The sequence below is a fragment of the Pleuronectes platessa genome, chromosome 19 (genome assembly GCF_947347685.1).
Source record: "Pleuronectes platessa chromosome 19, fPlePla1.1, whole genome shotgun sequence".
Classification (NCBI taxonomy): domain Eukaryota; kingdom Metazoa; phylum Chordata; class Actinopteri; order Pleuronectiformes; family Pleuronectidae; genus Pleuronectes; species Pleuronectes platessa.
The window spans coordinates 15,773,413-15,788,002 of record NC_070644.1 but is presented as its reverse complement, the minus strand read 5'-3'; the positions used below and the strand labels follow the sequence as shown (position 1 = coordinate 15,788,002).

Here is a 14,590-nt window from a genome sequence, read left to right as displayed (position 1 = left end):
TTAGGGGAAGTGCGTGTCTAATTTTCTCTCAGATCCTCAAATTAAGAGCCGGTTATATATTGGAAGTGATTAAAAACATCTCAACAAATGGGTCAACAATGTCCACATTGAGCTTTATTTCTTGTTTTCACAAACTTAACATTGATTAACCTGCACACCTCCACATACCCATCAAATGATGTTCCTTATTAGCCATAAAAAAATGTTATTACTACTGTTCAGCCCTGATGAGCGACTCCATCGGGAGATCATTTCATGGGTGCTGTTTGAAGTGCCACCGAACTACGACAACACCGCCTCTGCATCTTCATGTGCAATCTCAAGGACAAATAGTTTATATTTACAAAAGGTAAAAATGTAGCATGTTCATTACAAAAGGTATTTATTGGTGTGTTGTCTTTGGTTTGTCCATAAGAGTTTATCTGCCTTTCAAACAAGCTGTCAGGTGCAGTTTTTTTTTTATTGAAAACAGGTTTCCTTCCTTTCTTGGCGATCAAAGTTAAGGCAGCGATGGATGATTATTTCCCCCCTCGGGGTAAAAAACCTTAAATGTGCAGGAAAGAAAAGCCAGTGTCTGTAACTCCATCTTGACTGCATATGCTCCAGAACGACATACATCCATTGTTAAACAATAGACCGGATGGCTCAGTGTGGCAGGTGGAAAATAAAACTAAGAAGACTCAAAACAGATGATGCGCATCTTAAAATAGTCGCAGTCTAAATAAATAGGTTCATATAAAGAAGGTATGTGTGGAGATGGTGCATTAATCACACAGGATTTTACTTTTACCCCCAAAAGTATGCACATTAAGGAGGTGACAGCCTGTTTAATTCATCTTCCTGTGAGTGAAACACTGATTCTTGAACAGAGAGTCGGTCTCGTCCCTTTGGGTGAAGGAACAATGAAAAGTAAAAATGGGAACTTTTTTGGCAGCATTTATAAATAACAACTCTCAAACGGCAAGACAAAAATGAACAGACAAATAGGTGACGGCTCCAAAAACAAAAAGCTGATGGTACTCAACTATACATGGGTTTGTAATTTATTTTCTTCTTCCAGCGGGTCTCCCTCTTCTATGGGTTGACTGAAGTTGGTAAAATTGTGTTCCACGATCATTCAGCTGACTTAAGTGTAACCAGTTGTCAAATAACCTGTAGAGTTCTAACCTGAAACAAAACATACATCTCAGGTTAGGTCGGCATTGTGTAAAACTGTAGCACAATGACATGGTTTTACAGGGAGACGTCACATGGGTGAGCAGCAACAGTACATTCTCAGATTTCACTCATTTCTTCACAAGTCCAAAATAAATGTAATAGATTTACTAAGGATCTTTTCTCAGGATCAGGATTAAGATTTGACACATTTACAGGAGAAATTCTGATGCTAATTGATGTTGTTTTCCTTCTCTACTTATAAAACAAAGTAAGCCATCAATGAAAGTTTATGCATAATGTGTTTTACCCCAACAGGCCTATAAACTCCTGACATTTAATAAACACATTTGGTGCTATTTGATAGCATGATCCCAAGAAAACTGTGCAGGTATTTTTCATCGTGGTAATACAACGGCTTGATTTCAGGTGAGTCACAAATGCTGTTGAGGTTTGTCTGAATAAACATATATCTTCATGTTGAGAGCGGGAAACCCCCCCCCCCTTAAATGTGCCCTGATGCAGAGAAAAGACCGGTTTGTGTGGTTGTACTTACCGTGTTGATGTCTGGAGTGAGGCTTTAATCAAAAGCCATCTCTTGACTCCTCCGCACACATCGGGCCACTTTTTTCTTAAAAACTCCAGTAGGATCGTCCCTCCACTCTTTCTGCAGCACAAACAAAAACACAATCATTTCATTTTGCTACTGGTTCAAAGCCCTTTGCACAAAACGCTTAGAAGCACAGCTGTCTGATGTTTACTTGACTTCCAACGCGAGTTAGAACCATCACCTTGTTCGGACTCCAGACACCCCGCCGCCGCCCCCCCCCCCCTGAATAAGAAGATAAGCCCCTTTTAACCCAATGAAAACTCAGCTCGGCCTGACAGGTGGTGATTCGCCCTGGCATCGACCCACGTCTCTCAGCCTACGTGTTTGGACTTCCATTAGAAAAGAAAGACTAAAATGAATGATAATTTAAGAGTCCCTCGATGTGTTTGTTCACTTCATCTGGACACACACAGACCATAATCCATCAACTCAAAGATTATAATTATTTTTCCTATGTTTCTACAGGTTTAAGTTTGTTTTAAACAAATACACAAGACTGCTGCACGAAAACAAGCATCACTGAAAACAAACCAAGTTCGATTTAACACTTACAGCTGCATCTACATTGGCAGGAGAGTCTCCATTGGGGTCGGCCAACATGGATATAACACTGATCATGATGGTCTCCACCGTGTGGATGGGCAGCCAGCGCTCCTCAGGCTTCTCATAGCCGTACTTGTCCTCACCAGGTTCGTGCAGGATTGAGATGCAGACATCGCCATTTTTTGCCACTGGGAGAAAAACAAGTAGACAATAAGGTTAGCGACATGTTGGCACTTCAGCACAGGATTAAAGATTATATAATTTGGCTTTAAATTTTGAAAGGAGTCCTGATTAAGCAGCTAAATGAAAGACTCTCAAAATCATGTTAAGCTACTTCTGTCACAAAATAGGTGAAAACTTCCAGCGGGTGGTGCATTCTGTTTCGGGGGGGGTTAGTGTGCTTTATATACACCTCAAGCCGAAGCAGTATTTACTCACTTACCGACTTGATTAAATAATTTGCGGACACAGGGGCCTGGACGGTTTGCACTCACCGTTCGGATGCCAGATCTCTGTGACGAACTTCATCTTGGGAGGCCTGTGAGGATAGTCCCGGGGAAAGGTTAACGTGCACTTGAAGAATCCTCCCTCGCTGCGAAGGAGAAAGATGCTGGTGTTAGAGTTTTGCTCATTGGGGGCGGGGGGGCACAAAGGCAAAGCTACTTTATGGGTGAGGCCCCCTCACAATAATGTGTCCTGAGGTCCGATGACGACCACCTCCCACTGATAGATGTCGTCATCATCCACCAGACCCGCAGAGAAGCCTTCCACTGGGTTCTTGTTGAGCTCTGGAACACAAAACACAAATCATCTGATTTTAAAAAAGGGAGAGCTCACCTGGAAATGTAAATTCACTCATCATCTACTAACCACTGTGCTGATGGAGGGTGGGTGAAGTGTTAGAGTCCACATAAACACTTAAGGTGTTTCAGGGGTAAACAGAGTTGCAGCCAAATCCAATTGAAGTAAATGGTGACAACAGAAAAGAATGACTTGAAACTGTACCATTAACATCCTGTGTGGATCCCAGAGGACATTTAGGATTAAGACATGGTGTAAATGAGGCTGTTTCGAGTTGAAGTTGAATGTCGGGACTTCCGGACACTCGGATGATATCACAGGAGCCATATGGAGGCATCTTTGTTGTGTTGTTCTATGACGTCTGAAGCGTTGGACACCATTTACTTCAATTGCACTGGATTTGATTGCATAACTGTTTACCCCTGAGACTCCAGAAGTGTGTTGTGTGGAGTCACAACACCTCGCCCCCCCTCCGTCTGCCTAGAAACGAGTGGCTAATGGGTGGATTTCAATTTTCCGGTGAACTATCCCTCTTAACAAACACTTAAAAATGAGATCATCGTAACCACACGAGCTGAACGTGCGTCAAAACGTGTCGATTTTGTTGTGTGGCAAAAAACTGTTGACGACACAAAACCCGGCGGTGTGTGTTACACTGAGGGGAAACTGAGCACATTCACGTTGAGGGGCTGTTGCGCAACACCTCGGCTAACAGCTGTGCGACACGCTAACGGAACACGTGCGGGTTAACTCCGTTCCCGTTGATGGTGTGCGTGACAAAAGGTGACACGACGTAACACAACCACGGACCAGCAACGTGTGCGTTTGACACAAAAGCCAAAGCAAGGCAAAGCAACGCGGGGCGGCTTTAGCTTCGCGGTATCAACAGCTAGCGTGCTAACTCACCTCCGAGTTGTTTGCGCAGTAACAACGAGGACTGATCCGTCATGGTGTTGCGGGGCACGTGCTGCGGGTTCTACTTCGTGCGGGGTTGCGGTGAACTGACTCGATCTGTCAACGCGGGGAAAGTTAAACATGTGAAGATGAAGAGAAACGTCACGTTTCCTCCCGAGCTTCAGTCACAGCAACAACATGAGTCAAGAGACCGCACGGGGGGGGAATTACACCCTCAGTGCGACCTGCCAGGCAGACGTGGCTCACAGGATGTGCACTATCCTTGACATTTTAAACCTCTTAAATTAAACTGTGAGTTTAAGGCAGTCGAATGAGTAACACGTGTGAAATACAGGAGTTTTAATCGTAACTAAAGAGTTGAACTTTGTGGCCCACACAGTCAGGGCAGAGAAGCCTGTCAGACTAATTATAGGGTACGAATTGTCCATGGTATACTGGTAACTTTTCTTGTTCTGAGGGATTTTCGCAGTAGTGTCTCCCACCATCCGTGCACTACTGCCTCAACCGGTAAGCACGAGTACTACAAGGCAGGACATATTCCTGGGACCCCTCGTGGGTCCCCTGGAAATAGTTTGACTATTGTTTAGTACTTTTCTACACAATTGCTGAGTAGGACTAAAGGTGGAACACACATCACAGTTAACTGATGTCACATTTTTGTTTTTAGAATGATTTTAAAAGGATCTTATTCTTTAATAAGGAACCAAGTACAAATGTTTTTAAACGAAAGTTGAAATTCCACTTATTTTGTATTTCATGAGTTTATGGTATCCTAATTGTTCATATACATTTTTTTTAATACCATGTTGGTTTACTAAACTTTTATTGTTTTAAATTATTACTTATTTTACTATTTAAACAATATAAGCTTAGTATCTTAACTATCGTTCTTTCTTTCCTTGTTGTCTTTTCTATTATTGATAGCATGATCATTTTAATGAATGAACATTGAGAATGTTTGCAGACCCCAGTTTGAGAAACACCTCGCATCCAGAAATCAATATCAGTATCTTAGTATTGTAGGAAATGTGTACACATAAGAACAAAATTCACATTACCTGTATATCTAAACTCAAATTAATTTTGACAACTTCCTTACATTTGTTCTCACCACAGTTATTCCCCCTTGTAGTGTTAAGAAGTATTAAAATCACCAGATAGGGAAATTAAATTCACAGAAAAATATTTGAGGTGGAAACTGCAACCAATAAGATGCATTTGAAAGTTAAGTAGTTAAAAAGTTCTTGCTATCGTGCACAGAGCTCTGACCTCGGCACCATCCAGCTCCTCTGGGATGAATGAACACTGATTACCTCTCAGGTCTTATCATTCAGCATCACGGCTCAACCTCACTGACGCTCCTGTGGCTGCGTGTGGGAGCAAGTCCCCACAGCCAGGCTCCAAAATCGTAGCCTACGCTGAGGAAGTTATATGGTAGATTCATATTCGATTTTCAACAACCAGAGTAATAAGTGTGTGAAATGTTTGAATACTTTAGAGGTTTCTCATCCTCTCTAACCTATATTCTAAGCATGATTAAGTCATTCGTGTTTCTCAAGCTGAGCTGAACTGGATATGGCCTCTCTAATGTTTTACCCCAGTCCTGATTCTCTTTATCATCTCATCACTTATCTACAAAATCGGTTCCCTCCTGAGTACAAACACACCCTGCGCTCCATCCGCCATCTCCGACTTCCTCTGCCACCTCTTTGTTGCTTTAGTCCCTGTGAGCAGCTTTCAAATCCACCTCATCTCACTTTGCTGCTTTACAACACTCTTAAAGCTTCCCCTATAAAAAAAACCCTCCAAAAATACCAAAGTATGCACAATTGCGTTTCAATATTAAAAGCTCTATAACATTTTCAGGCGTCATTAAAGGTTATCGGCCTCATTACATCATCTCAAAGAAGAGACCTGAGCTGTGGTGTCACTTGTTGTACTCTGGTCTGTCCTCAAAAGCTTCCATATATATCAATTTGTAAAAATCTTATATATCTATCGAATCATATTGAATACATCATATTTATTATATTTATTATCTAGCTATGTCTATCGTATCGTATCCCTCTTGTCTGTCTGTCTGTCTATCATCTAACTATCTTGCATTGTAATATCTTTCCTAAACCAACCATGAATTTATTCCTGCACCATCTGCATTATCACAACTCTCATTCGTCCATATTGTGGTGCAAACAACATTTTAAATCCCAATTCATCCTAAAAAATATCAACACATTGTTTGATTCTTTGCGTTTTTGGAGGCAAAATTCAGAAAATATACATCATACCCACATGAAGTGACTTTGCCTTGAACTAATTTGCACCCTGACAGTCTCTCTCTCTCTCTCTCTCTCTCTCTCTCTCTCTCTCTCTCTCTCTCTCTCTCTCTCTCTCTCTCTCTCTCGTCTGTACGTCTCCCCCTGACAAAGCCCTCTGTATTTCCCATCATATATTTGCACAGCTTCCCTGCAACAACCTCTGACTCATCCGGGAACGTCTCCTCTCCCTCATCCGGCGCTCCAGTCACCTCGGGTCTTTAACCGACTTGTCTGTTTTTTTGCCCACAGGCGCCCATCATAAATGCAGAGCAAAGACCATCTTTTAATGAAAAATGTATCAGGAGGAGTTTCTACTTGGGTTGGTCTTGAAGGTGGTATTTACCTACACACACACACACACACACACACACACCCACACATACATATGCTGCTGTCACACTCACTCAGGAATAGCTCTATGCGACGGCTCCCTCCCACACAACTTCTGCAGACCTCAGACATTTGAAAGAGGACGGAGGGGGGGGGGGGGGGGGGGGGGGGTAGATTCCACTGTTTGATGCACGATGAAGTTGATAAAACAGTTAACTTCCATTAGCTGATTGGTGATCAGCTGATCCTCCACTTGTTTGCCCGATCAGCTGACTTACATCTAACCTGACCAGTCTCACTATTGCTCTTCTTCATGCTTTTTTTGTGCTGCGGCTCCTCTTCAAACTCCAGCTGCCTCCTGGTCAGCGAATGTGTTGGAGCGGTTGATTTAAGTCAACTTTAATGTCTCTGTGTGTCTGTAAATGGAGGATGAGTGTTGAGAGCTCACTGGAGAAGCTGAAGGTTTCCTCCGGGCTGTATCTCCATTTACTGCAATCGGTCGATCCCTTGATCAAAGTGCAACTGACCGAAACGGACATGTGGTTGGTATGAACCCTTCTCGTGGTCATAAACTGATGCACTCTTTTCATCCATCCATCATTTATCTATGCTTTTGTGGAGGGGGAGGCGACTTCTGGGTCACCAGTGTATCTCACAGACACCATCAACCATCCACATCTTTGGACAGTGGGAGAAGGCCGGAGTACTTGGAGAAAACTCACAAAGAAAGAACCCGGCCTGACCCAGGATTCAAACAGATAACGCCTCTAGATGTGGGTAACCCTCTGGAACTCTGACTGCATGGTCCCACTCACTGAACTGACACTGAACCATGGATATTACCCATGATCCCCGGCTTCCTGAACCAGAGGAGCTGCTGCTGTTACAAATCCACTAAACTCTGGTTGGAATTCTTCATATTTTAAAAGTGTCCTCGTTGAATATTGGTGATTAACGTGGTTTTTTTAAGTCTTTTTAACTGATTTACCTTTCAGCATTATTCTGCTTAGTTCCACACTTCTCACAGGAAGAGCCCACGTTCAGGGTGAGGGGAAATCACAGTAGCCATTCATTGATTTATTCAGCTTATTTTGCTCCACATATTCAATCTGCACAAGAAATTTGGTCCAAAACAATAAAGAAAAAATAAATAGAGCGAAACAAATATATTTGCAGACTAAAAAAGGTGTTGGTTGAATCAATAGCTTATCACAGCTAACCAGCTACAGTATTATTTAAAATTGGCTTGCCTATAAATCAAGTTTGTGCCGATAAACTCATTTTAAAGCTTCTATTTTAAAGTTAATAAAGTTGCATATTATTGCTTTTATGCTGCCGGGACTGTAGAACATCAGCTGAGCTTTTATTTAACAACAGCAAAGCACTGAAGAACCTTTGTCCTCTATCAGCTTTCACCATTTATGTAACTCAATCTGTAACATGTGAAGATTTAAAAAAGTCTCTTCGATTTCGTTTCTTTGATGCAAAAGAGAAATAAAGAGACACAGGAACTCCAGGGCAGCACCGTGACAACATCTATTTTACAACAGAATGTAATGAGCCTTCTGGGAAATGTGGTCTTAACTCTGAGCGCTAACAATACCACTTGTATTCGACGGGAGCTACACATACTGTATATATGACAGTCTTATTTGTATGAAGTAATGTGGCCATTAAACACTGTGTCATTAGGGAATGACAGAGTGCATCGATACTGGTGCATTTACCTCTGTGCATATTAACAGAGGCTGCACTGAACCCAGAGGCAGGAGGGAAGCAGGAGCCCGGCCAGTGGCTAATAGCAGGTAATTTGTTGCATTGATTAGATCTGTCTCACTGCTGTTCCAAAGTCGAAACCACATCGGAGTCTGCTATCGATGCTCTTTAAAGCCAGAAAGTGAGTGAGCTGCTGACTTGGACCTCTTCACTGGAGAGTTTGCTATGAAATGGGAGATTAGAAGACTTCAGAAGTGGCCGGTGAGTGGGATTGAAGCCGAGAAATATAATAACTGAGTTTTCAAGAGAGATCCTGTAACAGAACGGACCACTTCACAATAAAGTCCTTTTTTTTTTTACTGTAGCTTAGAAACTAGAGCGCAGCTGATATGGATTTTTGTGAGGACAATGCCTGTACAGATTTCCGATAGCCAGATATACTGTTTATAATTTGTTTTATTATATGTTAGATTGTATATTAGAAAGTGACAAAGATTATATTGTCTTGATATTTTATTGTAAATAAGGCAACACAAATACAACCACTTAAATAGAGATAACACTCTTTTTCTCTATATAAATGTAAATACACAACTTGTTCTGCATTGTAAACATCTAAAATAATGAAAACAAACTACAATTTCATATTGAAAAAACTATGCAATGACATCATATCCAGGTGTTTTTCTGTATTGTTTATTCTGTCAAATAGAAGTTTTCATATCATCAAACAATGACTTTTAATTTAATATATTACAGTCAGACATGTGTAGCCTGAATAATGTGGAGCTAATCTCACACACTTTGTCTCTTTGGAGACATATCACAGAGTAAACTCCATGTCTTTTTGTGATCCCAAACCCTCACTGTCTGTAAAGGAGTCAAAGTATGTAGTGTAGAAACCTCTAAACACAATGGAGTGAGTCTGGAGCTCCTGGAGTGTGTAGCTCTCTGAACTTGGTCGGCAGAACTGCATCTTTGAACGTTGAAAGGGATTTGAGGTAAGCACAAGTTTGGGCCTCGGGCACAGCTGTTGATGAGAAGAGTCCAGGTGGACCAGCGGGTCTCTGATTCCAGTGCTACTCGACAACGACGCCTCAAATCATCAATGAAGACGTGATCAAAGCTAATCCTCTGTCCCAAGATGCTGCCTGCGTGTCTGTAAATCGGACCTCGTGATTTTTTAACGTGTTTTAAACGTATCTGCAGAAATCTCAGTTGACCAAACCGTGTCCACACGTGCCCCACGGAATGTTTCTATAAACTAGTTTCATGACCCAGAGGAAGATTTGCACACAGAATCAAAAAGTAGATGATCATGGCCATAATCTGTAAATGCTTTAATTGAACAAACTCCACCTTCTGCATCATAATTACAAGTTATTACATTAATACAATACAATTCATACTGGTGGAAAAGGGCTGGAGGGAAATTTACTCCCACACATGAAACTAAAATAGTGTGGCGGTGGTATAAAGTCAAGGCGCTAAAGCAATTATCGAATAGGTTGTTACTACTATTGCGCTGAGAGCCGGTGGGATTTCTCTCTCTCTCTCTCTCTCTCTCTCTCTCTCTCTCTCTCTCTCTCTCTCTCTCTCTCTCTCTCTCTCTCTCTCTCTCTCTCTGGAGACTGTGAAAAGGGACACGAGGATTCGCTGCCTGGAAACAAGTGAGTATTTTTGTCTGGAGAACCGAGGACGTTAAACATGTTATTAATTAGTGAAGTGATTAAAAACATGTTGATGGAGGCTGTGAAGTGCAGAGAGATGCTCTCGAGTCTGTACGACACACAGGCGGCATGTGGTCACTGTCAGGGTTACGTCTGCTTCACACGTTCAAGCCCCGGCGACCGGAGAACCTATTGATCCCAGTGACCCTTTGACTTCTCCTCCAGCAGTGTTTGTTAACCACGTTCCGCCAGTGATGACAATTACAGCCTCTATTTCTTTTGCCCATAAAAGCCGATCGATACGGACTAATTCCTTTGGCCTTATTCGGTGAATTTATCATAATTAATTGAACCGACGGGCTGTGTTGGGAACGTGGAGTGTGTTTCATTTGAACTTTAACTACTGGTAATGGTATTTGTTTGAGGGGCTATGGTTCAGGGGATGGGAGCAGCGGAAAGGTCAAAGTGAAACCGTTTCCATCTCATTGGACTGGGTTGAGCAGGTTTGACAAACTACAGGTTCACCTGACGCACACGTCCATGAACAGATCACAGTGAATGACTTGTTTCATTGTCGCTCACTTCTGCTGGGGTTGTGTTTCCTTTGTGTGGCTTTTGTATTCGTGCCGCGGCTGTTGTAGACACTTTGTCACTTATTCAGTTGTTTTTCATTTGTGTGTGAGACGTCTCAGCCTCCAGATGCATTCCTTTAAAACTGAAGTGGTAAAACGTATTCATTGATTTTTTTTTCACTTGTTTTTCATTTTCAGTTGACATTTTTATTGCATTTAATTATGGGAAATTACCTCCAGGTTATGATTTTATTTGCTTATTGTTTATTTGTGTTTCAGCCTGTTTGTTTGTTTGATTATGCAAAAACCTGCTGGACGATCTACCATGAAACTTGGTGGTGGGATGTCAAAGGTCGGAAAGTTTGGATGTTTTCCTGCTGATCTTTGATAAGAATTCATAGATCTTGATGAAATAACCCAAAACTTTTAGGGGACCAATATCTTTGAGTGTGTGGAATTTGAAAATCTGGATCTTGTGAATTTAAATGTAATTTCATGAGGGGGCTGTTGGGTTTATTGATAAATCAAAATCCCTGTAGTATTACTTGAAAGTAGGCCCACTTTAGTTTAATACCTAAAACATTGAATATATTTATTTTGTGCTCATATATTCAATATTGTCTTATTTCTGTACAGCTGCGGCAGGACGTTACATATGAGGTGCTCCCTCTACTGGGCGTGGTCAATGCAGGCACCAGCCTATGGCCGATATATTTAGTTTGTGATGTTCAAACAGTATCATTCCGATGAGTCTAAAATATAAATACATTTGATTTCAATATATTTTACTCCTATTGATTGTTCATTTACAAAACTGAACCTCGGTCTGCTGTCAAAAGAGAGAAACTCCTGAAATGCAGCACAAGTACATCAGTCGGGAATAATTTATGGCAGACAATGATTGGTTGTGAAGACCGTTTGATTTTTAACTTCAGCGGATCATTAAAGGTAAGACATCGGGGAAGGGGCATTATATAAGTGATTGATTCTTTCAGCCCCGTGGAGGGAGACTGTAGCTTTAACTCGGCTGCTCCCTGCTTCTCTGTTCCCCATAAAACACACTCACATCCTCTTATATGAATCATCATCATTCTGCTGCTTAACGGAGAGGTGTAGTGTCGCATTACAGTCACTTCACATCCATCTGAGACAAAGCTCATCACCGGGACTTTTTCACAAAAACTAGTGCACATGCTCATCAATTAAAAAACCAGTGTTTCTCCACTCTTCTCACCGTCGTCCTCCCACGAGTGCTGCACGGGACATTTGGGCTAATCATCTTCTTTCACATAAGACTGATTATAATGTCACGTCTATATCGACTCGGTCCTTTATCACAGCCACGAACGCCAGCACCCAGTCATCAGTCAGCCCGGGCCACGCTGCGGCGGCTCATGTAAAAGCCATTATCTTTAATAAAATACCCACATCTCTCCAACAGCATCAGATTGGCTCATTTGTTGTTTTTAGCTTCGGAGATGGTTTATTTAAGGAATCTAATTTCCTCTGGGAAATTATACACAGGCTACTGTAAAGGTGGAATTAATTTATTGGGCTTGTGGGCCCCCGCCCTCACCACTCACTGTCCCCCAGAGGAAATAGACATGTCTAAGAATAGGCAGAATAAATACATATATATACATAAACTGAAGTACAGTCCCAGTTCTAGAGCCACATCTCTCAATGGAGAAGGGAAATTCATATAAATTCAACTTAAAACGACAGAATATGGCATTTGCACTTTGTATAGATTATGTAAAGGAACGATACTCAAGGCATTTTCATATTTAAAAGGTTGAATGCATCATATTAATTGTTGGTTGATGCTGCCTTTCAATAGATGGCAGTGTGACCCACATTTAAGAGGGGGATGCTGGTGTATCTTCTGCTTTGGAGGAGTTTAAAATTACATGTTGCAACTTTTGGGATTTGAATGTTTTGACAGTTTACCTCGTGCATTTACCTCTTTTTACTTTTATATCTATCTACGCAGAGAAGATTGCTGAGCGTGCAACTCTGTGTGTGTAATCTGTGCAGACAAACCCACCAGGGAGCAGCACGCCTGCACCCGCCAGTGATTCCTGTGAAGTAAACGTGGGAGATAAGCACATCACCGTCTTTGTCCCACAATCTTTCAGATGATCTGGGGGGCGGAATCCCGAAAAAACTACTTTCAAAGACACAGGCTGTGCTTTTATTCTGGAAATGTAGACTCCACATTAGGCTGATTTACCCTGGGTCAGGGCTCACAGGCTCATTATCTTCCAATTAACAGTAATTATTCATTATTAGGGCCAGTAGCATACAGCTCTAACGTTATCGCCACAGTGTTATTGGACTCCGTCAGCAGAGTTTTAGACGGGATTTAAAAGAGCAGGGCTGATGTGATAATGTTTGAATGGTTTTAGAGAAACACTGAGTCAGGACTTTGATGGAAAAGAAGAAAATTAAAAAGTAAGAAAACAACAACAATTTGCAAAGTCTGTGAAGAGTGAGGAAACTAATTAACGGAGAGCTTATCGGGACGTATCGTGAAAACCACACATTTGTATAGATGTGGTCTGATGTGTGACGCTTGTGTGTAACTCACGCCACACTGCATGTTTTATTTTCACACTGATGTGCCCTGCTTTAAATAATGGAGCATTAAATCCCTCCAGGACAGCTCGACACCCTGCATGGCTGATTACATCCTGCTTTGATTTAAACGCACTCATCCCTCACAGACATCCTCGGAGTCCCCCCCCCCCACACCGCCCCCCCAACCCGACCCACCCGTTGCGGCCCGGAAATTAGTGGGCCAGCTGAAATGATTAATAAATGGCTGGTAAATAAATCCAATTTTTGTCACCATGCTCACGCTCTGGGTCTCTAACGTCACCCGGCCTTTTTCCATGTTGCACTGGAACTACATAAAATAACAATGGTGTTCACGGTAAACTTCAAAGAAAAAAAGCATCTTTCAAAGACAATTGATTTCTGCTTTGTGATGGTCTGAATTACAAGGAGATAAGAATAAGGACGTTGTTGTTGTTCTTTCAATTTCTCGCAATTTCTTGCAGCAGGTTTTCTAAAACTCCTCAAACCAAGTGATTCATCCATCATCTGTACCGCTTCCTCTTTGGGGTCACATGGGGGGCGCTGGAGCCAATCCCAGCTGACATTGGTACCCATGTTTATCATAGGGGTCAGTGTACAGGCTACGTGTCTTTCGAATGAGTACTCGCAGAAAACCAATGCATCCAAGGGAACAATATGCACACTCAACACAGAAAGGTCCCGACCAATACGGGATTCGAACCAGGAACCACTGTTCCACCCTCCCTTCACCATATATACCTTCATTTTAACGGGTTTATAAGCCGGTAAGTTTGTAAACCGTTACTCTGCCTTTCTGTCACAAATGATGCTTACGTCTGATGCTTGACCTTTTAATTTCAGATAAATTTCAGATTATAGGCGAAAAATAAAAGCTAAGTGAATATTTGTATGCAAACTAGATCCTCTGATGTGTTTCTTTATTGCTTGTTGACATTTCACAGCAGGACTCCTGTAAATACCGGCTGTGGGAAACCAGGACAACACTCGCTGATTTGTGCTTATGAAAAACCAATCGCCCCATCGCTGAGCTGCAAAGTAATAGGCAGAGGGCCGCCTCCGGCTCAGGACCAGGAATAGCTGCTGTCCTGATTGTCCTCCCAGTTGGTGGCCATGAACGAGAGGCACCATGCGCTCTGTGTTCGTCAATGTTCCCGTCTGTTCACCTACGCGGGCGCACACAACCAGCACAGAGGAAAACAGAATTGATTAATGGGATTACGGGATGAAAACAAGATTGGCCCGGATAATACGACATCTAACAGAGATCACTCGCGCACGCAAACGGGTTAAATGAGATCCTGGGAGTGCAGAATTAGTTTAAAATCCCCCTGAAAGAGCGTTTGAGTCCGACGTATTAAT

At 42.1% G+C, this 14,590-nt stretch overlaps 1 protein-coding gene across 1 annotated transcript; it reads right to left on the bottom strand.

Annotated features, from left to right (window-relative positions):
- Positions 1-92: 92 nt before the first annotated feature.
- Positions 93-4,225, bottom strand: LOC128424866 (ubiquitin-conjugating enzyme E2 G1). The gene is made up of 6 exons (XM_053411291.1): positions 4,016-4,225; positions 2,994-3,096; positions 2,803-2,900; positions 2,318-2,496; positions 1,712-1,822; positions 93-1,167 (listed from the first exon to the last, which is right to left on the bottom strand). Exons 1-5 carry the CDS (start codon positions 4,056-4,058, stop codon positions 1,736-1,738), a joined length of 510 nt encoding a protein of 169 aa, XP_053267266.1. The 5' UTR covers positions 4,059-4,225; the 3' UTR covers positions 93-1,167; positions 1,712-1,735.
- Positions 4,226-14,590: the final 10,365 nt, after the last annotated feature.

Bases quoted from the DNA above. Each gene is read 5' to 3' on its own strand.
- LOC128424866 (XM_053411291.1), bottom strand. From the start codon at position 4,058: ATGACGGATCAGTCCTCGTTGTTACTGCGCAAACAACTCGGAG. The intron at 2,901-2,993 runs GTGAGGGGGCCT...TCTCCTTCGCAG, and splicing joins GGACCTCAGGACACATTATT to CGAGGGAGGATTCTTCAAGT. The intron at 1,823-2,317 runs GTAAGTGTTAAA...TTTGTGCTGCAG, and splicing joins CTGCCAATGTAGATGCAGCT to AAAGAGTGGAGGGACGATCC.